The 25,208-nt window shown below is 37.6% G+C and overlaps 1 protein-coding gene across 1 annotated transcript; it reads right to left on the reverse strand.

The window, feature by feature from the left end:
- Positions 1-15,173: 15,173 nt before the first annotated feature.
- LOC131242568 (protein FAF-like, chloroplastic) lies at positions 15,174-17,198 on the reverse strand. Its single transcript, XM_058241287.1, has 2 exons — positions 17,025-17,198; positions 15,174-16,797 (listed from the first exon to the last, which is right to left on the reverse strand). Exon 2 carries the CDS (start codon positions 16,757-16,759, stop codon positions 15,413-15,415), a length of 1,347 nt encoding a protein of 448 aa, XP_058097270.1. The 5' UTR covers positions 16,760-16,797; positions 17,025-17,198; the 3' UTR covers positions 15,174-15,412.
- Between the last annotated feature and the right edge of the window lie 8,010 nt (positions 17,199-25,208).

The raw sequence follows: 25,208 nt of genomic DNA on the forward strand, positions 1-25,208 counted from the left end.
ATATGAGATAGCCATTGGATGAGTGGTTTAGATTGGCTAGATTGTGTTAGAGGGTTTAGATGGTTTGGATGGGCTAGATTGGATGGTTTGAATGACTAACAATCTACTACTTAATCATCATGTGATCTAAAAATGTAGTGAATGATATAGAAAGTGGAAGGATTAGCTCGTAAGTATGTATATGGATGAGGTAGTTTAATGAACTTCCCTCATAGTAGGGTAGAAAGAAGTTCATACGATGGAGGTGTATTGTACTTGTGAATACCCATGAAATCTCAACCCCTACATATATATCAGTCATATCTCAAAGGACAGCCATAAGCTGCAAAAAGCCCTAAACGCCCCCCTTTGGATGTAGCTTGCAGGGTAAATATACCACCTCAATCAACATGATTTGTCACTCGGTTGCTCTTTAAATCGCAATATTATTTATCAATCCAAGATCATCATCACCAATCTTTGTCATAATTGCATAGGATCAAGTAGATTTTGTTTTTAACCAAACAAATGATCATCTGGATACACCTCCTATCATCATTTCAGTAACTCATTGGGCTTCCCTCGGCTGAGACTAGTGTCGTCACCTCTCCCAGGACCAGAATGATTATCCCTGCTAGATGGGTCCACATTCATCCCTGAATGTTGTCGGGTACTGTTAACTTTCCTGAGGCATCGTTAAATGTAACATACCGAGAGATATACGCTCTTTTGGTGGTAGGATCCACACACCTCCACCCTTTCTCTTGCTCATTGTAGCTGACAAATTTGCACATGATATCTTTCTTTTCTAGCTTTGTCCGTAGCCATCCCATCCCCATTTTCATATCCTAGGAGCACAGCTTCTTTTTTTGGTGCAATCAAAATCAAGGCCTTATGGCTAATGTGGAGCCGTTCCTTAGACAGGATGCTAATCATAACAATCTGGGAGGACCTTTAATTTCAAAAGGTGCAATCAAAGAGTCCACTTTTCTTTAATAAAACTGAGATTTTAGATATTCCTATGATAGATGACATTACAGAGATATCTAATATTTAAGTCATCACAGGGACATTGGATTTTTTTTAATTTTAAAGTATCCAATAAATATCTACTAATTTGATAAGTTGGAAAATCAAAGTAGCATAATTCTGAGACATGATACATCTAAGCTAGAAACCATAATTTGAAAAGATTAGTTTTACTTACATGCCATGTACCACAAGTTTTAAGTAATTTCAAAGTGCCGACATGTCACATCCATCACAGTACTCTACAAGATCTCACATTTTTTGCCCTTTTTACAACTGGTACCTTTGTTAAATGATCCAAACAGTTGGTGTTATGATGCCTTTTTCTAGACGATATGCTAGCTTAAAATCTCTGAGATGGAGCATCATGGACCCTTCAATGGGTGACCAACAAAGAAGCAGCTAAGAAAGATGCAGAGAAATCTTCAACCTATAAAAGTCCACATATTTATAGGTAGGATGCCCAGCTTGTGGGGCTTTTGATTCATCGACCAAACACGGTGATCCTTATAAAGTCGACATTGGACCGCTAAACCATGGCCCCACTAGTGAGGAAAACCTAATCGAGCATATTGCCATCAGGCCATAGCATAACATGATCAAGGTATTATACAATGCCAGGGGAGAGATTGTGCATTAGGTTAGGCTTTATGTTTGTATTTTGTACAAGGGGGCCCACTGTTCAAGGATTAGGGCCCGTTAAACAGAAAATATTGCAAAAAAAATTAATTTGCAAATGGAAAACTCCCAACCCTTCAATGCAAAAAAGATAGGCAGATGAAGAAATGCAGTGGTCCATATTAGGCAAAGTATTTACCTGCCTCCGTCCATCAGTTCCGTGGGCCCACCTTACATTGTATGTGTAAACTGACACATGGAAGAACGTGAAGAGGTTGATCACCGTCTTTCTTAAGGGTATAACTACTCCAAATCCACTGAGCTTCTCTGACTTGTCACAGAAATGCTTCAAATCCACAAAGAAAGATAGAAACTAAAAGTAATTGTATAAATCAAAATTCCATTAATGGATAATTGTCACTTAGGTATGTCCCTATTACATCATTAATATAGAAAAGAATTTAAAAAAAAAAAAAAAAATCCTCAAAATTCGTAATTACCAAAAATACCAGAATTCTAACTCTAATAAAAAATTTAATTCTACTAAAACTCTCCTAAAGTCTAATATCTAAAAATAAAAATTTCAAATAAACTTTTGTTAGAAGAGTCCTAGCATAATTACAAGTTATTTCTAAAAAGGAAGAAAATTTAAAACTCTAAAAATAGAAAATTATTTAAAAATTCAGAATTACTAAAAATAGTTTTAAAAAAAATTTCTAAAAATTCATTTTTGAGTTGAAAACGCGCATTTTCTAACAAAATGGACAAATGCGGCCCATGACGTAGGTCAGTTCACCTCGGATGGCCTGTTTCAGTAAAAATTAATTAATAGGTTGTGCGCCCTGTAACAATACCTGGATCAAAAGTTACTGTCAATTTACGATCTACCTTTTTTTGGCCCAACCATACTAGGAACATATATGTGACACATTCTACATTATAAACCCCCTCTGTCCATCAGTTGAGAACCCTTATTTGAACCTCACGTGCCAAAGATCATACCCATAAATAAAATAAAATAAAATAAAATAAATCCAATGAACTACTCTCAATGGAAAAGAGTAAAATTTCTCCTAAAACCTCTAAGCACAAGTGGTGTGGCCCACTTGAGTTTGGGAACATCCTGATGAGTTACACTTGAGTATGCTTTAATGAAAGATACGCACCATTATTGTGGCCCCACACACAAGCCTATGATTGGTATCGACTACCCCTTATTCCCTGTGGTGAGGCCCAGCTGAGTTGTGGATCTGGCTGATTTTTTTTTCGCCTGATCTAGAATTAGGGATAAAACCTAATGGACGGAGTAGATTTTACATATACAACATGGTAAGCCCCACAGAGCTTGAGTGTTACAGGCAGCCTAAAACAGGTGTTGTAGTAGATTTCAGTACCGTTAGAGCCATGGAAAAGGGAAGCGGATTGCGTACTGAGTAACTCAGTACCCTAAGCGTACTGAGTAAACTCTGTGGGACCCATTGATACTATCTTCCGATCTAGAGGATGTTTTTGGATATTATCACCCATCCACGTTGAGGCCCATCATAAAAAGGGTTTAGATCATTGCAACAAGACCCCAAACCTAATGACTACAGTCCGGCCCAAGCTTTTAACTCGAGCACATGTGCCTTATGGGAATTTGTAATGGCATGGATACACACGCTTACGGGCTTAACGAACCTCACCCGACCCACAACCATTTTTTAAACGGTGGTGAACCATCATATTAGTCTATGTTGTTTCCAAACACATTGATAGTTTAAAATCCATTTTGGTTTTTGTGCCGGTAAGGTGCAATGGGCGAGTTTTATGGCCGCCTAGCCGAGCCTGACACCATTAATACCAAGGCCCGAGCCCAGCCCAGCCAGAAAAATTGAACAATTTCAAATTTCCCACATAAACGTTCCAAATCCATCCGTTCATCAAGTGGGCCACACATGCACAAAGAGTTATACACAAAAGAATCTAAAACAATGATCTACATGCATACGATTGAAACAAATCATTTGTTGGATGGAACACATGTCAGTGGGTTGGGTTGAGTTGAGCAGGGCCAAGCCAATATGTCCAAGCCCGGACTAAAGCTGCCTGGGCAGGCCTGTTGCGAGTCCAGCACGGATGGGCCTTGATGAACATTTATTCGAAGACACACTCACAGGGCGTACCACATAATTGATGCCATTTCTTTGACACCAGTGTTAAGTTTTCCATCTCACGTGAACAAATCTTGATTTCTTTTGGGACATGTTAGGTGAGGCCCACTAAATGAACGGTCTTCCTCACCCTTTCCTAGAAAAATAGGATGCCCTCAATATCTATTGCATAATCAGTAGAGAGTAAAAATGCTAACCACAATGACTCAGCTGAGTCAACTCGACTGGGTGAGATCTCGAGTTGAGTCGCTGTGAAACTCGCTGCTAAGGTTGACTCGTTCCCAACCAACTTAGCAAGACTCAACGAGTTGGATCACTAACTCAGTTCTGTAACAACCCTAAATTTTGGTACATTATAAAAATAAAAATAAAAATAAACTAAATTAAATATTTATTTAAAGATTTTATTTTTAAATAAAAAATAAGAATAAGTTAATAGTTGAGCTGGTAGAGATATTCTTAGTTGAGAGAGAGGTTTAAGGATTAATTCTTGAAGTAGTAATAATAATTTTTTATCAAATGTCATAAATAAAAAAAAATAAAATCAAATTCAGGATAAGGGAGAATGTGCTCATCTTATCTTATAAGAATTTTCTTTAAAAAGGGATACGGAAGTTTTCTGCATTAAAAATAAAAATAAAAAATAAATTTAAAAAGAGAGAGAGAGAGAGAGAGAGAGAGAGAGGAAGCCCTAAAGTAAAAGGAATAGGAAATTCTAAGAGGACTTGATAGGTAAGTTCCAACCCTTAGATTTTTTTTAAATTTTTTTATTATGTTGTTAATTTCTTCTTAATCTATACAATGAATGATGTGGATCATTTACATGATCATTGTATGGGTGTGTAGAGAAAATTTTAACAAAGTGATGCTCTATAATTTTAGATATGTTCAGTATTATTTTAGGAATAAATTTAATGAGTGCAATCTAATCGAATTAGATTAGATCTGTACGGATCATATGATCCCTAAGGCTAAAATATACAAGGGCCCTAATTTTCAGATCAATCTGACCATCAGATGAGCCACATTAGTCAGATCTAGAAGTGTTTAATAAGAGAATCTTAGATTTTTTTTTTACAAATATTTGTATTACTTGGCGTGGAAGGTCGAGATGGGCCACTAGTGTATGTGTGGTTAGATCCACACCATTCATCCAATGTGTAGAGGCAAAACATGATAAGACTTTAAGAATCTAAATGATCTAATCATCCGATAGGCCATCGCGATCAAATAATTTCTTATCAATTTTATGATCTTAAAAAAGAAATAAAAGATAGAAATATAAAATAGAAATTTTAATTATTTGATCATTTTGGATTTGGCCACTTACGATGCTAATCAAAGGTGGGCCCCACCATGTAATAAAAATATATGAATAATAATATCGTTGATATAATTGATAGGACCTTGAAATTCAAACCAACTTAATTACCCTGCAAAGTTTATACTACCAGAATCAGGTGAGTAACCCAACTTGTCTCATAATTCATTAAAATTAAAATAAATTATTTGTGATTGTTTGATTGATCGATATACTAATTTGAGTATTTTGTTATGATAATTGTTCGCTAAATTCATATGTGAATATTCTGATCAAGACAACTATGCTAAATATGAAAAATATGCATTTATATATCATTCATCATTCATTGCATTGCATAATGCATGGTCGATCCTAGGGGCCCTCCCTCGAAGAAATATTGATCCTAGTAGAGCGTTACCAGATGCAGACTATACCCAAGCCTACCAAAAGGTGGAAGCCTACCCAATGAGTGGATGCGGGTTGACGGCCTCCAACCCAAGCAGATGAACGATCACCCCGTCTGATGCATTCATACACTATTTACATCCATATCATTGTGCATACATTTTTATGTTATTTTAATTGCTATGATTATAAACTATACTGGGTTATTTCACTAAGCCTGGCCAGCTTACCTTTCTATTGAGGGAAAAATCGTACAGAAGAGCCATTAGTAGATGATATGGCACAGGAACCGGAAGGATCTACTGTCCCTGAACACGACCCATGTGAAACGTGACCATACTTATATGAAGATGAAATGGCAGCATTAGACAATTTTAGATTATGTGATTTATTTGTTAGCATAGTTTAATTAACGTATAATGCATATTGGTATTGATTTTGAGATTTTAATGAATTATTTAGATTTATTTTATTGAAACAATTTTAGTATGTACGATGATATAATAAATGGATGATTTTTAAGGTTTATTTTATTTTAAGGATTGTTGAGATTTATATATGCCTGGTTGATTGGTGCTAAGTGTTATATATGTGTGATTGAAATTATGGTGGAACTTAAACTGAATATGATTATCACCTCTGATTAAACTGATTAAGGAATTAAATTGTACGAGTTATGAACTGAAACTCGGGTCTGAGGGTTCACACTCTGTACTCGGATTTCAGGGTGTGATAGGTTCATTCAATGCAACTCATAGTGATTCAGGCTGAGTCACTCGCCTATTCAAACTGTTAAATAAACAAAGTTTAGAAAGAGGGGATTGAGTTTTGAATAGCTGCTATGAAAGCAAGGTGGATCTATGAAAGTATGAATGCACTACATGTTCGGTTTTTCTTTTTTTTCAACAAAAGGTAGGAGTGCACCACCCGTAGCTTTGTTAATATGATAAAATGGATTACATATATTTGGATGAATGCTAAAAATAAAAAATTAAAAAAGGTGTGGACCTCATCTATCCTATATTTTCACTATACAACATTAAACAAAATATATAAAAAACAGGGACAAAGCCACAACACTCTACACATTCGGTTGGGAAAGTTTATCTATTTTATATTGAAAAGGTCACAAGTCAAACATGTTAGCCCATCATGTGGATTGCACCCACCGGATAACTTCCAGCCTTTCATGTGTGTATGACATTCAACTCATCTAACCGGTTGGCCCCATCACAAAGATTGTATTGTGGAAAAATAAACAACATCCACTCATTGAGTGAACCACACTTATATTTTGCTATTTATCAATGGCTAGATATTGTTTTTATAGTGTGGCCCACCTAATGTGGAGAGGGGGCTGATTTTTGTCAAAAGTCAATCCACGTTGTGGGGCTAACCTATTGGAAGCGATGGATGTAATACACTTAAAAGGTTAGCAATTATCTACTGGGTGGATCATAACTTATGGTCCAACCAATTAAGCTTAAGATGTTTTTTATATTATTAATCGTTAACAACTTTTTTAAATATTTATAAAAAATTTATCGAATATCGAATCAATTAAAGTAAGGACGTGGCCGTGTCTTTGAGTCAACTTGATGCATTTGGACATCGAGTTGAGTCAAGAGTTTTTTTCATTTTTAAACTATAATCTCCACCGAAGACACTCCCCAATCTTGGTTACCTAAATCCATTCATTTTGGATGGGCACCACTTTTCAATCAATGGCTCTTGAAAGACATTACTAAAAGCAAATTAATTAATAATTCCATAAATCTGCATTTCAAGGTCTATACTAAGACTAAAAGGCCCAAATAGGAGGGTCCATATGATCTAGTAGTATCTATATGATTTTAGAAACATATGCACAAAGTTGAAATGGATTGCCAAATCTAGTCATATGTATAACTATTAAGAGAGTGAAAAGTAGCTATTTATCCTTCTGATCCTATAATTAGAATGACCAATGGACATGATCAATAATTTAAATCATGTACAAATAATTTAATGGACAATGAATACTCCCTCATTATTTCTCTCTCAATTTTATTGGGGAATCTCTTAAATGGGATACATTTACTAAGGGAATGTCTCCCCTTTTATAAATGGAGGAATCGAATGCGGGAGTTACGTCTTGTAAAAGTAATATACCCCTTGATCCACTAATCATATGGATGTGGTATGGTCAATCTCTATAATGATCTTAATGACTATAAGTTCTTTTAAACAATATAATATGCCTTAATTGATATTTAGTATTGTCTTAAACTCATTATAATATTAGTTTTATGAAGAGTAATTCCTCTATAGTCTTTGGGACTAAGATTGGATAAGTAGTATTGGCTGAGGAGAATTGTATTCCATAAATCGTAAGTACCGTGATATGCCTTGATCGTCAAGGATGTTTATGACAGATTTATGGACACCATTCTATGAGATGTATGGTCAACTTGTGTGAGGGAATTAACCTAAGTCATAATAGATTATTTCCATCATTGAGAGCTAATTTAATGTCGATCATGCCTTCACTATTACCTTATATAGGAGTATAAGTATGCCATGGATATAGGGTCCTTGTATTAGACCTTTAGACACTTGTATTATAAGATTGAGTTTAAGTGAATAGTTTAGGAGCTCATTTATTAGGACTATGACTTTTATTATTGAATGACTTAATGTTACAGGAAAGATAATTAATCTTTAGAGCTAAGGATGTATAAGAGTCATAATATTGATGAAGCAGCTTTGGCTTACTTTCTAAGGTTTTGTAAATGTCATTAAAAGCATGGATAATGCTCGGTACATCTATTAAGATTCATTAATTCTTCCTTGAGTCATCATGAGATCCATTGGATTTATCTAGGGACCTATGTATGACTAAGATCTTATTAGATTGAAGACTTAATAAATTTTTCGTCGAGCCTGGTACTTAAGAGGTTTTAATTGAGTTTACAAAGATTTTTAAACATTAAAGTTTTGTTTTAACCATTAAAATGGTTTTGATCAAACTTGATGATGACTAATAATCCACTACTTGATCATCATGTGCATGAATGGTATAAAAAGTAGAAGGATTATATTAGAAATATACACATGAATGAGATAATTTAATGGACTTCCCTCATAGTATGGTACAAAAGATTTGTAGGATGGTGGTGTATCATACTTGCAAACACCCATAAAATCTAAACCCCTACTTATATATATAGACCAAATTTCAAAGAATAGACATAAGTTGTAGAAAGCCATAGACGCCCTCCTTTGAATGTGATGTAGAGCAAGTTGTAAATGCACTCCTAGCACAACTGAACTAAAAGAAATCTAAAAGACCAAGTCCTTCGAAGGGCATGATGGAACTCTATCCTAGACATGTTCGATTCGAAGAAATTTATTCCAGATATGGAGAAATTGTCATTTAACATTTTTAACTGTACAAGAGATGTAACTTTTGATCCAAGCATCATCACAAAACACGACCTATCGGTCCTTATGTAGCGTTGCACCCAAGGTCAACCGACTAACTATTTTAATTGCCAACATCCATTTCGCAAGAAAAAGCACATCCAATCTATTTTTAGAAAAAAAAAATACTATTTTTGATATTTTTCATATTTGTTGTATCTTTTTATTTTTGAATTTTGGAATTTTTACTTTTTTAAAAGTTACTTGTAATAATGTCAACAATACTCTAGTAAGGTCTTATTATCATTTCTATTTTTGGCAAAATTAACTTTCTTGAAATAAGGTCTTTTATATAAATAATGTAATCGAGCAATCCTATATTATTCAATAAAAATATTTAAATTTCTCTCTTATTTCTTATGGAGTTAAGAAGACACCTAATGGATTCAACGTTTTGATTACTTGAGGAAACAATGATCTCGTTTGTCGCTACACGCTCTTCACTGTGTTAGGATGTCACTTGGAAAGAGAAGAGAGAGAGAGAGAGAGAGAGAGAGAGAGAGAGAGAGGTTCCCATCTCCTTCCATCTAAATTCTCATGATCTCAACACGTGGGTGTGTGTGGATCCACTTAATATATGGTGTACGTCTCATTTGCCCCTACTAGAAATGCATACGACAATTTTTTTACCTCTCCCACCTGAAATATATCAGGGAGAGACATCTTCCATAAGAATATTAGCATTAACAATCAACGTTAGAAAATTTATCTATACGATTCAATCGATATCACACTAAGATAAAATCTAAACCCTTTATCTCTTGATTTTTAATCATGAAAATTTTAATATATATCTATCAAGATTCATTAATTCTTGCTCGAGTCGTCATTACATCCACTGGATTTTCTAGAGACTTCTTCTTCTTCTTTTTTTCAAAAAATAGGGATCATGCCTATGTTTCTTTGATGATTAAGATCTCATTAGATCAAGGATTTATTAAGTAGTTTTTCACCAAGCCTGGTACTTAAAAGGTTTTAATTAACTTCACAAAGGTTTTTAACAATTAAAATTTTATTTAACCATTAAAATTTTTTTTATTAAACTTGATAATGACTAATAATCTACTACTTGATCATCATTTGATATAAAAAAATGATAAATAGTATATAAAGTGGAAGGATCATATCATGAGTATGTGCATGAATGAGGTAGTTCAACGGACTTCATTCATAATAGGGTACAAAGAGGTTCATATGATGGTGGTGTATCATACATGTAAATACCCATAAAATGTAAACCCTTATATATATACCCTATCTTAAAGGGCAGCGATAAGCTATAGAAAGCTCTAAATGTTTCCTTTTGGATGAGATGTAGAGAATACCACAAATACATTCTTAGCACAGTAAGACCATGCAAAAGAATCTCAAATGAAAGCAGAAGTAGTCCGGCAGAATCGGACCTAATCCTTCGAAGGGCATGATGTAGTTAGGTCCCATATATGCATGTCCAATTCGAAGAAATTCATTTCGATTATGGAGAAATTCATTTAAAGTTTTAACCATAAAAGAGTCATGACTTTTAATCCGAGCATCATCATAAAACAAATGACTTATCGAACTTAATGTAGTGGTGCATCCATGGTCAACCAACTGGCTATATAATTTTTTATAATTTTTGTATTCATTATATATCTCTTTTTTTAGTTTTAAGATTTTTCACGTTTTTTAGAAGTTGATTGTAATAATGTTGGGAATGCTCTAATAATATCTTATTGTCGTTTGTTTTTATTTTGGCAAAATTACCTTTTGGAGGAGATTTTGCTATTTCAGGTATTTCTAATCGAAATAAGATCTTTTATATAATTGATATAATTAAATAATCCTAATGCAACCCTTTTTATACCAAAAAAGTATTATATCATACGTAAGTTTTCATCTCATATATGTAGTGGTCTTTTCATGAGAGAGGATATTTTAGAGTTATTTTTTATAAGCTTTGTATTTGTGAGTGGAGTAATTACTCTCTTGTTGGGTGAGTGATTTTCCATCCCCCTCCAAGTTATCCATTATTAAGTGAGTGATTCCCCAACCCTTTGGGTGAGTAAGTCTATTTATTTTCTTATTCTCATTTAGCCTATATATATACTGTTAATTCAAATTATACTAACAAAGTTGTTTCTCTTTATTACATTTCTTTCGGTTCTACATCAAATCCTAGATTATTTGTTGGGGATTTGTGCTGCGGAATCACATAGATCTCGATCTAGGATAGCAATCTAATAGCACCAGGCAAACACAAGAGAACACAAAGATTTAACGTGAAAAACCTTTGCGGGAAAAAACCACGACACGAAGCGACAGAATTCCACTATAAAAGCATATATTATAAAAAGAAAGGACTTACCTGATTTGAACAATCATGAATCTCACCCTTGCTACACCCTTTAGAAACCCTAAAACTCTTTTAGAAACCCTTGGAAAACTTTTAAAAAGCCTTAGCCCTCTTAGAAAAGCCCTAGGGGAAACACCCCTTACGCACTTTCTAAAAAACTGACTCAAATTTACGTAGTCCGCACAAAATCCGCAGCGTATCTGCATAACCCTCGACTAGTGGAAGGAGGGCCTCGACTGGTCAAAGGACCCCTTCGACCGGTCGAACCTAACCCTTGACTGCTCGAGCACCACAGGATTCTAAAAAACTTCACCGTTGGACTTCGAGTCGAGCAGCCCCCTCGATCGGTCGAGCAGTCCACTCAATCGGTCGAGTGACTCAGGGTACAGATTTAAGACATCTATTTTCAACATTATTATTCAATAAAAATATTTAAATATCTCTCTTGCTTCTTATAAAGTCAAGAACTCACCTTATGGATTCAAGGTCTTGATTACTTAAGGAATACGGTGATCTTCTTCTTGTCGCTTCATGTTCTTCCTTACATCGGGATGTCACTTAGAGATATGAGAGAGCGAGAGAGAGAGAGGTTTACATCTCCCTCCATATTGATATTCTTATCTCAACATATGGGCGTGTGTGGGTCCACTTAATGAATTGTACACGTCCCCTTCACTCTTACTAGAGATCCAAATGACAATTTTCTCACTCTCCTACTTAAAATAGATCAGGGAGAGACCTCTTCCATAAGAAGATTGGCCATCAGTAATCAACGTTGGAAAATTCATCTATGCAATTTAATCGTGCCAAATTATGGGGGTCCTAGGTCCTGCCTTCACCAAGAACATAAGGGGGGCTACACTTTCTTAAAAAGGTTTTTAATTAGCCGTTGTTCTAAGTTCAAGCTAGCACCCAAGAGTAAGGAAGCGAAAGCCCCTATCATACAGGAAGGTAAGAGTTAAACCCTTTATCTCTTGATTTTTTTTATCACGAAAATTTTTACGTTATCACAAACTATGTTTTTGAGAGGAACAGATTGATTAGATCTTTAGTAAATACTAAGTTTCTATTGTATTTGAACCTGAAAATTGAATATCAAGAGGATTAAGAGGAGTTTAGAAATGATAGAGCTTATCCTTATAATATTTGATCTCTCTCTCCCTTATCACAATTATCTTTCTTTTGAATTTCAACTTCAAGAGAATGTGATAGGAAAAAGAGATATCTAATCGAAAAAATTTCAAAGGATAATGTGTAGGACTAACCCACTAGTGGTTGCCCACGAGTAGCCTCACGGGCCCACATCCAACATCTCTTGCTCAATCACATTATGGGAGGGAAACAATTTAAATTTTCTATCTAGTTAGTGTCATAACTATCAAAATGAAAAGAATGTGATCTAAAAAACTAAAAATATGAGACTAATTAGAACATTATTATCTTCTCATAGATGTTCAAGTGCTAAGTAGACACTTGACGAGCACTCAATATACAAAGCTTTGTTATGCATGTCTTGGTCTGCATGACCACATCAGATATAGTTGACTCTCAATTTGGAGTACTCAACTTGGATATCCAAATTATCAAGTTAATTTATGCATATATAAAAAACTCATTTTTTTAAAAATGTCAATTTAAAAGCCTTTTTAAGTAATAGTATATTATTTATATTTTTTTTAAAAAGAATAGCATTTGTAAAATCTTATCAAAACTCAAAACTCCTACCTGATTAAGTATTTATAGTTTTAGAAAGTTGATATAACTGTCATGTGATCTTTCCTATGCAAACGTGTAGCCTACAATCGATTAAGCCACTTTCCTTGCGTAACCAAGTTCAATCAATTTAAGAATTTTTTTTTCATCATACATTAAAATAGCAACATACAATATCATCTTCATATATACAAAAAGAGAATAGCGAAGAACACAAAGAGTCACTTACGAGATTGACTACTTGTACAATACAATGATTAAATCCAAACATTTAATTTATACGTAACAAGTATGTGTGCATGACTATAATCTATACCATAAACTACACAATACTAGGCATATATCGAGTTTGCAATACGTAGGTCACACATAAGGAATGAATCATCTCATATCTTCATAACCCGACTTTTTTAATCAGGCTTTAATATTAATCATATAGAAGAAAATGGAGTGATTATATTATTTCGACTTTGATTAATTAACTTCTCATGACTGAAGGTAGATGTAACATCTTATCATTTGTAACCCCATCTTCTATTTTTCTTAGTAGAAGTTGGTTCAACAGTGGGTATGGTCGCTCACTGGTTCTACTAGAGCTACTTAATACCTCTTACTAAGAGGGTTGATGCACACACATATACAATGGTCTCTCTACTAAGCTCTCCAAGTATATCCTTCTTTCTTATTCCTGAAAATTCAATCATCTCGCACTCACTTTCAAGAAAGTCAAAGATAAGCAGTAGTAGCAGCAGCTTTAGTTGGAGGAGCCTTCTCACCTTCGAGGAGATTATGCATCTCACTTGATTGAGTGGGAGAGGGTAAAGCTGGTGGTAGATGTGAAGATGATAAAGTATGAACATCACCGCAATTTTATCTCTCCTGTACATTTAGAATTAGTCTGTCATATGAGTAGACGATCCACTGCCAGCAAAGACAGAAATCTCTCATAAACCCACGGAAAATATTGATTATCTACATGCCTAATAAAAGCAGCACATAATATAAAACAAGAAATATGATCATTTAGTAACGGGTACTCGATGGGCCCATCTCTTACAGGACCACTAGCCCAATCAAATTCCCATCACGCACCACAAATCTACACAGTGCTGGAGTCACCATGTCATATACAACGGAGACTTCCTTCCAATGTAGGATAGATAGAGAGCTAGGACGACCCAGTCTCCTTTTGTGGTAAGGTAGATACAGAGCTAGGGTGACCCACCTGGCTCGATCCCATTCCACAATTTGTACTGGCCTCAGCTTGGCTGGGGCCGTTCCACTTTAGGCTAGCTTTAGCTGGACATGGGAGCGAGCCTAACCAAGCAGTTGCTCTTGACCTGAACCCAACTCCAAGCGATGGGATCAAAGGTTGGAGGCCTCGAGTATGATACCGGTCATCCCAAACTCAGAAAGTTGGCAAGACACAAAGCTGACCCTCTTACCGGGTCAGGTTACAGGTAAGCCGGGAGCCGAACCTGAACCCATCTTGTCGACTGCCCTAACTGAGTCATTATGAAACTCACTAGTATTGAGTCTAACTCAGTCGACTCATTCTACAGGACTTGAGTCGACCCACTGACTCGATAGACTGGACATGACTAGCCAGGACTAAAACTGACTCACTTGCCTGGAAATAGTTCATTTTCATAAAAGGAAAAAAGAGAGCACTTTGAACCCGCCAACATTTCAAGAGAAGAAAGCATCTATCTATATTCTTGCTGTCGAACTCACAGGCTACAAAAAATTATTTATTTTAGCCATTTTATATATTTTATCTATACATAACTATTCTACACATTTATAACTAATTTATTTATTAAATATCAAGTCAAGCCGAGTCAAAATTCATCTGAGTTCTCGAGTCAACCGCCGCAGGTGGACAGCGAGTCAAGTCGAGTTTTCAAGGATTTTAGCTATGATTTACATGTTGCGCCAATTCCATCCGGAGCCCTAATTCCTTAGGTCACATCCTGGGCTGTGCCTAGACTCTGGTCCTTAGCTGATCATATGCTGGACTAGAACAGCCGGTTGCAACCCTAACTGCCCCCCATTCGAGGTTGGGCCTGGTGGATGAACAAATTCCAAATTTCGGGTGAGGTGAGTCACAGCCCCCGAGTCAAATTGCAAACACATGTAAAAGAAAGCATAAGACAAGCCAGCACCGAGTCAGGTATGAAAAACTCGGATATTAGGCCGAGTCAACCCAATAAAGATGGATACAGGTTTACAAACTCAATTAAAACTGTGGTAAAAGAAAAACATATCATGTGATGTAACAAGGGGAAAAATCTCATGTTATCATCATCATCATCTCTTGATCACTTCCCTCGGTCATTATAACAACGACATGCACTTATTACTCAACTAATCATTATTAATTAGTAATAATTAATAAGTATTAGATATAAAACATCAGGTGGTAGCTATGCAACGGGGCTCCCACACCAGCACAGGCCTACAAAACTCCATGCACCTCATCACCATCGGCAGGAATTCCTCCGGCTTCACCACCACCATCGGCTTCTTGGACACGATGAGGTTGCTGGGCCTGGGTTCCACTGGCCGATCGATGATCGCCGCACGATTGTAACCGTTGAAAGCCATCACAGGGGCGGTTGGTGTTATTGGTGAGGCCCTCTTCAGAACATCTCTCTCCTCCACAACCCTTTTCACCCAAGGGTTAGGGTTGTTGAGGTGCATCCCACTTACAATCTTGTCCATCACTAGCGTCGATCGGTGGACCTTCATCACAGCTGCCGCTACCTCTTCTTGTACAATCTTCACCTCAAACACAATTCCTTTCTTGATAGCAACCTCATCCACTTCTTCTTCTTCTTCTTCAACTATCTTTTCTTCTTCAACTATTTGAAGTCCTTTATCTTTGGTTATGGTGTGATTATCTTCTTTAACGGGTTTGTTGATGAAGGAGAGAACCAGACGGCCATCTTGGCGTTCAGCATGGAAGGTGTTGTGGGAGGGGATGGAGATTGCCGCCAGGACAAGGCGGCCGTCTTTGCGGTGGGGCTTCATGCGGAGGCGCGGCCCATAGCTGTTAGAGATGGAAGGTAGTGGTGGTGGAAACGAGCGAGGAGGCGACTTCCTACTCATCAAACAACGATAATTCGCAGCTACTGGTTCCTTGTTCGTATCCTTCAGCTCTTCTTCTACCACAACTGGGACACGTTCTTCTTCTGTTTCCTCGTTGCTTGATTCAGATACCAGGTAGTCGGGGATTTCAGGTGGGGAGATGCTGTCGGAACCTGTCTCGGATCCAAGGCTCTCTGTGCAGATCTGGAGACTCTTTTGGCTGAGTGAGCTTGATGATCGTTTTACCAGTGGGTGAATGTAAGGAGGAGGGAGTGGAGAGTTGGGGTCTGCTGTCTTCTGTGATTGGATCAAGTTCCATATGTCGCACTGACTGGGTCTCTCGAGCTCCTTTCTTCGCTCTTCTCTCTCTTCCTCTTCTTCAGATGCTGATGAGGACGCTGATGAAGAATCAGGGATGGGCATCGCTGAGAATTCTTGCGAGGATGCAGTCTTCTTGAGAGAGATTGGCATGTGCTGAGCCAACCATTTCTTGGAAGACATGTCAGCAGAGAAGGTCCTTCTGAGAGACTTTCTAGTCTCAGTCCTCTGTCTCTCGGCGGAGGAGGAGAATCCAAGTATCGTTCCAATACCTTGCTGATCGCCGACGATCAGTTCTTCTTCGAGGCGTAAAGACACTGGCAGTCGAGGGCATCTGCGAACAGCCGACGACATCCCGGGCAGATGGGTGGTGGTGAAGTCAAAGAAGAGCACTGCAAAGTGTATGTGTTTATCAGAAAAAGGATGCATGAGGCATGAGGCAGAGAGAGGTGACACAAGCTCTCAGCTACAACGAAAGATAAATACAGAAGTTGAGCAGTGACCTCAAGTATAACGAATAAGAGCAGAAATAACAACAACAAGAGATGAATATGGTGAAGATTGTGTAATGGTGGAAGATGAATATCAATATATGTTATGCACGGAGAAAGGATTTTACCTCAGCCAAGATAGAGAGTAGAGAAGAGACTTTGAGTAAAAGAGAGACTCTCTCTCTCTCTCGCTCTCTCTCTCTCTCTCTCTAACACAGATGCTTTTGGCTCTTGTTTTTGGAGGATAGAGACAATGGTGATGGTACTTATAGAGATGATCGAGACCGAGGAGGATAAGAAGGGAAGGAGAATGGAGTGGTATTTGTAGGGTGCCAAAAGCCTTAAGAACCGGGTCCAAGTGCCTCCCACTCACTAAAGAAGGGAGCATTTCTTTAAGGAGCTACAGTTTAGTAGTCTGCATAACCACTAGAAAATGTAGTCCTTGGGCCCTACACCATACACCAGACCCACCCTCGTCCATCGAAACCATTGCCCTAGTAGACCCCATTTTGGGCTACCCATGTCACAAAAAACCATGCCATCTGGAGCCATTCATCCGATAAATAGTCGGTATAGGATTTCATCCAATCAATAGATTTTTGCAACATGGGCCATTCATAATGCGAAAAAACAATTCCAGCCATGCAGTGGAGGCCAATGCACGGTGGAGGACTTGGGAACGTGCAATTTAGAGTGGTCACGCGCGCTACCATATGATCCCACCTTTATTTACATTTGTTTAGTAACCCATCATGAATCTCTCGCCTCACTAAGGAGATGGGGAACGTTGCTTAAGGTGGAAGCAGAAACAAACGGGAAGATGATATGAAGATGATTGGATGACCCAACCTACTTTAACACAGGAGAGAATCATCAGAAAAAAATATCATAAAATATTGTACGTCCAAACAAGCCAAGCGTCATGCCAATGTATGCCATCCAGTAATCAAAAGGTGGTGATGTTGATCCAATCAAAGCTCTCTCTCTCTCTCTCATATGTATATATAACTCAATGTAGAAGAGTATATATTAAAGGGAAAATGACCACCATCCATGAAAATGCAAGCATCCACTTACACGTGGCATAAAAGTGGGCATGCTTTACATGGAAATTAAAACCAAAAATTACTTTGAACAAATTATAGTAATTGTACGATTGATGCCATGACCGTTTTAATATTGAAATAGTCAACGGTTCATATCTGATAAACAAAGGTCCATTAACTAGGGATCAATATCGTAAAACCAACCTAATTTTAGAAATATGCCCATCTATAGTGCTGGCCCACCATTTTGACAGTTTGGATCAATATAAATGCAACACGTGTACAACGCATTAGTGCAAACGTACAGATCACCTCGCACTACCAGCACTCCTTGGGGATTAAAAAAAAAAGAGTAGGTGTAAATATCATTTACCTACCCACCTATGTATAACAAGAGCTGATTCAACGCATCCGCCAGCATAGAATTCATCGTACCTCTACATTGTTTGTGTAGTAAACGTGGGATGTTTGGTAGGATCTTGACCGTTCATCCATTTGGGTTCTTCATTAAATGGATGGTAACCAAAAATTGCTATGACACAACAATCCTAGCCATCCAATTAGTGAAAATGTTCTCTCACTAAGGAGACAGAGTCTATCATACACCACTAATTAAATGGTTGTGATTGTAACCATTTGGATTGTTGGAAATCATGAAGTAGACGAGGAAAGGAAAATAACATATATTCGGATAAACATGTGAGGAAATATGAAGAAAAAGAAAATCTACTCCCTCAATATCTCGTCTTTTACAAATAAGAAAATCTTCTCATACGAAGGAATCTTTTTTTATTCTATCATTACAAACTGCCACACGTTATCACGTTTCACAAAACCCTAAGCGTGTGGACCATGAAAAAATGCCGCGTGTACGGGCAAAAAAATGTGCGAAGATCAGCACCATGCTTATATATATTCGGAAACCTAAAGTAGGCAGGCATACCAAAGGGAGAGGGAGAAAAGGATGGCGTGGGAAAATAAACCAGGATGCGCCTGTCTGTCAAGAAAGCTAAAACCACCGAAAGAAAGGTTACTGGAAGAGAGAAAGGAGAGGTAATAAAGAGAGAGGATTGAGTATATATGTCTTATGGAATGGAATGGGAATGGAAAGGAAGAAGCATATGCTCCTCCTTTCCTTTTTAGAAAATGGTGTTTTATTTTTTTTATTTTTTATTTTTCGTTAATGCGGGTGGACGTTGCACTACACCATGTATATCCACTGATTTTTTTCCTCTTCTTTGCATATGTATGTATGTGAATTTTCACATACAACCCTTTTTTTTTCTTTCCTGCAATTGTGCCACTTGGGTGGAATATCCTAGCCGTTCTGAAGGTGGGCCACACTATGATGTTCACTTGGGTCGAAGATCAGAGTGGTCCACTCATTGATCTGGCGGCCCACCTGATGAGTGGCGGCATAATTTTCTGGGAAGATATGTTTTTGTGGTGTGGATCATCTTCTGTATGGGTTGGATGTTCTTGTACGCATAGCACATTGGCGTGAAAGATGGGCCTGCATGTGAAATTTCACAAACAATGCACGTACGTGATCATTTCTCAGAAGAGGCTTTAACAATACGCTCACAAGAAAAGATATTATGGACCATCCGTACGTAGAAAGTGACACACATGTACAATAAATCAAACTGTTGGAATAGTAGGACCTGCTCTAGATCATGACCCAAAGATCACACTAAAATATTATTATAACTTTCAAGTCCATGGTCACATATGGAAGGTTTTAAATGGAATATGGTCAATGGTCCAAGACACTAAAACAAACATCCATTAACCAAAGGCTAGGATCGTTTCCAGGTGAACGTATAACCTTGTTTAGGTTTCGGATGTAATTTTTTATGCTCTTGCGGAGCATGATGGACCCGTAAACTTGCACACAACCACTGGGATATATGCACGTAAATGAAAAACGTACGCGCTCCATCTTAGATGGAGTATCATCGAAAACTTACAAAGGAGATCCTAACTGTCGGATCGAGGGCCATCGGATGGGAAAATGGATTGGCTACTCCCCCTACCACTAGTCCGGTGGCTGGTGGTCGGTGCTCTGCGGGCCCACCATGAAGTATGTCTTTTATCCATGCCATGCATCCATTTTTATAGATCATTTTAGGGCTTGATACCTAAAATGAGATGGATATAAATCTCAGGTGGACCACACCACAGGAAAACAATAGCCATTGGATATCCACCATTAAAATCCTCCTAAGGCCCATTGTACTGTTTATTTGACATCCAATCTGTTGATTAGGTCATACAGACCTAGATGAAGGGAAAAAAAACAAAGATCAGCTTGATCCAAAACTTTATGGCCCCAAAAAAGTTTTTAATGGTCGACATTCAATCAACACTGTTTCCTGTAATGTGATCTGAGATTGGGATATACCTCACTTTTGGGCTCATACCATAAAATTATCTAGAAAAATAGATGGACGGCATGGATGAAACACATACATCATGATGGGGCCCACGGAGCACCGACCACCAGCCACTGGCTAGTTGCAGGGGGGTAGCCAATCCGTTTCCATCGGATGGACGGTTAATTTGGAAGAAGTCAATAGTCAAGATTCAACTCATAAATGTCCAGTAATCAGAGGTTCAGATCGTTGATCATCCTATCAGTAACTGCTACAATCGATGTGGGACCTACAGTTTGGATTGAGGTAGGTGTTGAGTGGATGCATATGGACCGTGACACTGTCTACTTAAGCTTATGCTGCTGTTAATGGAGGCTGCATCATCTGCAATTAGTGGAATAAGCTTATTCTACAATGGTGTGCATGGGGCCCACCCTGGGGTTTGTATAGCATCCAACCCATCCATCAAGGTCGTCTAACCATGAAAGTTCGACACCTTAGAAATCAGGTCAACCCAACCATATAAATTTTGGAGGTGTTAGGATTGTGGTCCATGTTTTTCCTATCATGTGCCGCACCTAACTATTGGATAGGCCTGATTTTAAATGCATCCCATCATTATAGGGGGGCCCACTTGGTACACCGGTTGGATGGTCTGGACAAAACACAGTGGTCTCCAAATTAATGAGCAACAGTAATTAAGCGGGTGCATATTCCTTTCCATATGAATACGTGGGTGAATAAATTTTATACGCTGATGAATAGGGTGGCAGAATAAGCTTAGTATCGAACGTTGTAGCTGATCCGAACCGGATAGGGTGGGATTTGATTGGTACTGCTGATTGCCTGTACGATTATCGGTGCAAGCGTAATTGAGTGGAATTTGATTGGCCAATAGACCATTGTTAGAGATGGGCCAAGTTAAGTATGTTAGAAAGTTAGTTAGATGAGTATACATGTATATTACATTGCGCTGGACGAATTGTCTGTGGGAGGCTTTATTAGGAAGTTCCAGTGCTGAGAAGCTAGGTGGGGCCTTTTATGATGCTTGTTAGAAATTTTGCCTATTCATCCATTTCCTCCTCTCATTTTAGAACATTGAGATAAAAAATTAGGGGGATACAAAAACTTGAAGTAGGCCACATTGACCATCATTGAAACATTCATATTAGTTTATTTGTCTTTTCAGTTCATTGCAGTAGGAATGACTATAAATAGCTGGATGGCATATAAATATCTAAGTAAACTTAGGAAGATTCAACAATGGACAATTTTTTCCTCACTTTTCCCTATTATATGGTTAACTTTACATTTTGGATCCACCTTATCTTTTGTCTCATTTTCTAAATTGAGCTGAGAAAACAAATAGATTAAGTGAATTTCTCAAAAACATCATGAAGGACCCACCTAACTTTCAAGCGCAAGGAACTTCCTGTGATCGCTGGTAATCTGCGTCCTTGGTAAACATGAGACATCAATTTCTTTTGCAAGAAGTTCCGGCATTGGGATGCTAGGTGGGTCCCACCATAATGTTTTTGAGAAATCCACCCTATTCATCCGTTTTTATGAGATCTTTTGAGAACATGTGACAAAAAATAAAGTAGATCTAAAACTTGAGTGAGCCACACGAGAAAAAAAAATTAGGAAAACAAATGTGTATGGCCAAAACCTTCCTGTGCTCCACCTTGAAGTGTATATGCCATCTAAGCTGTTTATAAGATCATTCCTACTTGGATGAAGTGAAAACATAAAAAACCTAGCGTTGTACATATTTTTTTGCGGCCGGACAAATGTTTCAACAGTGGTCATTAAATTCCCACTATTTTCTCTTACGCGCGTGGACCACTTGAGCTTTAGATCCCTCATAATTTCTTTCACGTGTCCTAAATTGGGCTCCCAAAATGGATGAACCAGGGTGGATTTCTCACAAACCTAACAATGAAAATCAACGTCCGAAAATAGGTGAGGCCCACACCTGATGAGATTTGATTGGGCCATGCAAAGCATGCTAGAAAGTGGTTCAGTCAAATATAATTCGCATGAGGCTTGACCAATCAAATCTCGTCAGGTGAGGCCCTCACCAGAGTTTTACTGAATCAGCCACCGTACACGATCATATGCCACAAGTGTGCTAGACCAACGGTCCACATCAATGCCTCACCGAACTCGGCGTTTCCAAATGATCCAGCCTATGTGATGGTTACCCGTTACTATTTCCGTTAGTACATTGCTATTGCCACCTGTTTTTTTTTAGTTTTTTTTTTTTGATGGACACATTTCCTACTTTCAGTAATACAGTAGTACAAACATGTACCATACTATCTCATTGTCAAAAGTAGTGGCTAACAGTGAAGTGTGATTTCACAGTGGGTGTACTAACAAGCTAACAAAAAAAATAAAAAATAAAAAATAAAAAATCTCTTTATCAAAAGTAGAAAAACGGGTGCTATCAAAACGGTGTGTGTAAATAGCGTCACTTTTTGTACCTTGCCTTACACATGGAAACAAATCATACGTGTGAGATCGTGCCCCTCACGAGATCATCATCATTGCGTAGACAATATGGCTTAAAAATCAGGCCGATGATCGTATGGGGATGTTCTTTTTAGTTGGCTCCCACGTAAAAATAAAAATATTCTCATGGATTTAATATGGTGTTGTGGTCAGCGGGACGCGGATTGCGTCCTACCCCCGCCCGGACGGACAGTAACCGTCCGAGCAGGGCTCTGTGGGTCCCACAGTGATGTAAGTATTTTGTCGCCGTTAATAGTTTTTATCAGATTATTTTAAGGTGTGAGTCAAAAAATGAGGCAGGCACATGGCTTAAGTGGACCACAAAGTGGGGATTGAACGTTCACCATTAAAAACTTCTCGAGAGCTGGAGAAGTTTCAGATCAAGATGATATTTGTTTTTTCAATTCATCCATGTCTACATCCTTATTAATAGGTTGGATGGTAAAAGAGCATCACGGTGTCCCTTAGAAAGGTTTAAACGGTGGGTATCATTATCACTGCAGCTTCCTTTAGTGTGGTCCACTGGAGCAATGGACCTACTTCATTTTTAGAAGCATACCTTAAAATGATCCGAGAAGAGCGATGAACGGCGTGGATAAAACAATTACATCACGGTGGGCCCCACAAAGCCCTGCCCGGATGTATTACCATCTAGGCGGGGGCCAGGACGCAATCCACGTCCTGGTCAGCAAGGGCCCAGATGTGAGGTGGTAGAACACGTGGCAGAGATCCGAGCACACTGTAAGCATTCCAAATACCAAAAATCAGGTGTTCATTTAATTTGGATTGCCCAGATTTGTTTTAAATTTCTCTTACAATTTTGACCCATTTAATCAATGGACCAATATCTTTTTGGTCTATGGCATATGTTTACATTGTGCCGTATGTGATAAATGTTCAAGGATCTTTTGCACGTGTGCCATTTGCTCGGATCTTTAACACGTGCTCTACGCCCTTATAATTAGAGCGGTTCAGTCAATTGTCACAACCATTAGCTGATGTTGGTGCATGGGCGTGTGACATCTCCCAACTTGAGCGATGCATGGGGAGTGTCGTGGGCTAAAATCAAATATATTTCTGCATAGCATTTAGCCTTGAATTAATTACCATGAAGCTTAGAGGATGAAAATGTTATATTTGATATCTTAAATCCAATCAGATTTCAGGTAGATTTTTTCATAAAACTGCGAAAGTGCGGGATTTGTTTTCAATTTTATTTAGGATTGTTTCCAATTTTATTTGAGATTTTTTTAAACTATATATATATATATATATAGGGTTGGAAAGTATTCTAAAGAATTTTAAGACTTTTTAAAAGGATTCTAGGGTTTCTAAAAGGGTGAAGCAAGAGAGAGATTAGAGGATGGCTCAAGTTTGGTAATTCTTTTGTCTTTGTAATTTTTGCTTTTATAGTGAAAATCTATTACTTTGTGTCGTGGTTTTCTTTCGAAAGGATTTTTCACATTAAATCTTTGTGTTCTTTTATATTTGCTTGGTGCTCTTGAATTGTTATCTTATATCTATCTATATGTGATTCTACGGCACAATACCCAACCATTAAAGCCAGTGAACTTTTGAATTTATACATTTATGGTACAATAATTTAGAACATCCAAACTACTCCCTGAGGGTAACTGTATAAATAACCAGGGATGTGGACTGGGTACTACCCCATCAGGACCTTAATAAAAATGGACTATCCTCATAGCAGCTTTATAGGGCCTACCATAATGTATATGTTTTATCCACACCGTCCATCCATTTTGATGGATCATTTTAGGCATGATCTCAAAACGGAGACATATTTATCGCTCAAGTGAACCACACCATAGGAATAGGTGGAGATGGAATGTCTAGCTTTCGTTTCCTTATGGGACCATAGAAGTTTTGGATCAAGTTTATATTTATGTTTTCCATTCATTCGGTTCTATTGACCTTATGAGCATATTGGATGGAAATTAAACATCATGGTGGGCCCAAGGAAGGTTTCAATAGTGAGCGTCATTGTCACCATTACTTCAATGGTGTGGTCCACTCATGACCTCCATTTGCCTACTTTTTGGGTTCATGCTATAAATTGATCGGTCAAAATAAATACGAAGCATGGATAAATACATGAACGAAGATGGACCTCATATAACTACTAGTATTAGGACCATCCGTTTCTAACTAGGTCTTGGTGGGGTATTATGCAATCCATAACCAGTAACTAGAAACTTGCCAATATTAGCCATCTGATTTTAATAACCGGACCAGTCACTAGTTTACTTTTAATAGTCTGATTGTTATGCATTATATAAATTATTAGAATATATTGACAAGTGTGATTTTAGCTATATGCTCCATTTATAATGGACCTATAATTTGAATGGTTCAG

The sequence above is a fragment of the Magnolia sinica genome, chromosome 4, assembly GCF_029962835.1.
Source record: "Magnolia sinica isolate HGM2019 chromosome 4, MsV1, whole genome shotgun sequence".
Classification (NCBI taxonomy): domain Eukaryota; kingdom Viridiplantae; phylum Streptophyta; class Magnoliopsida; order Magnoliales; family Magnoliaceae; genus Magnolia; species Magnolia sinica.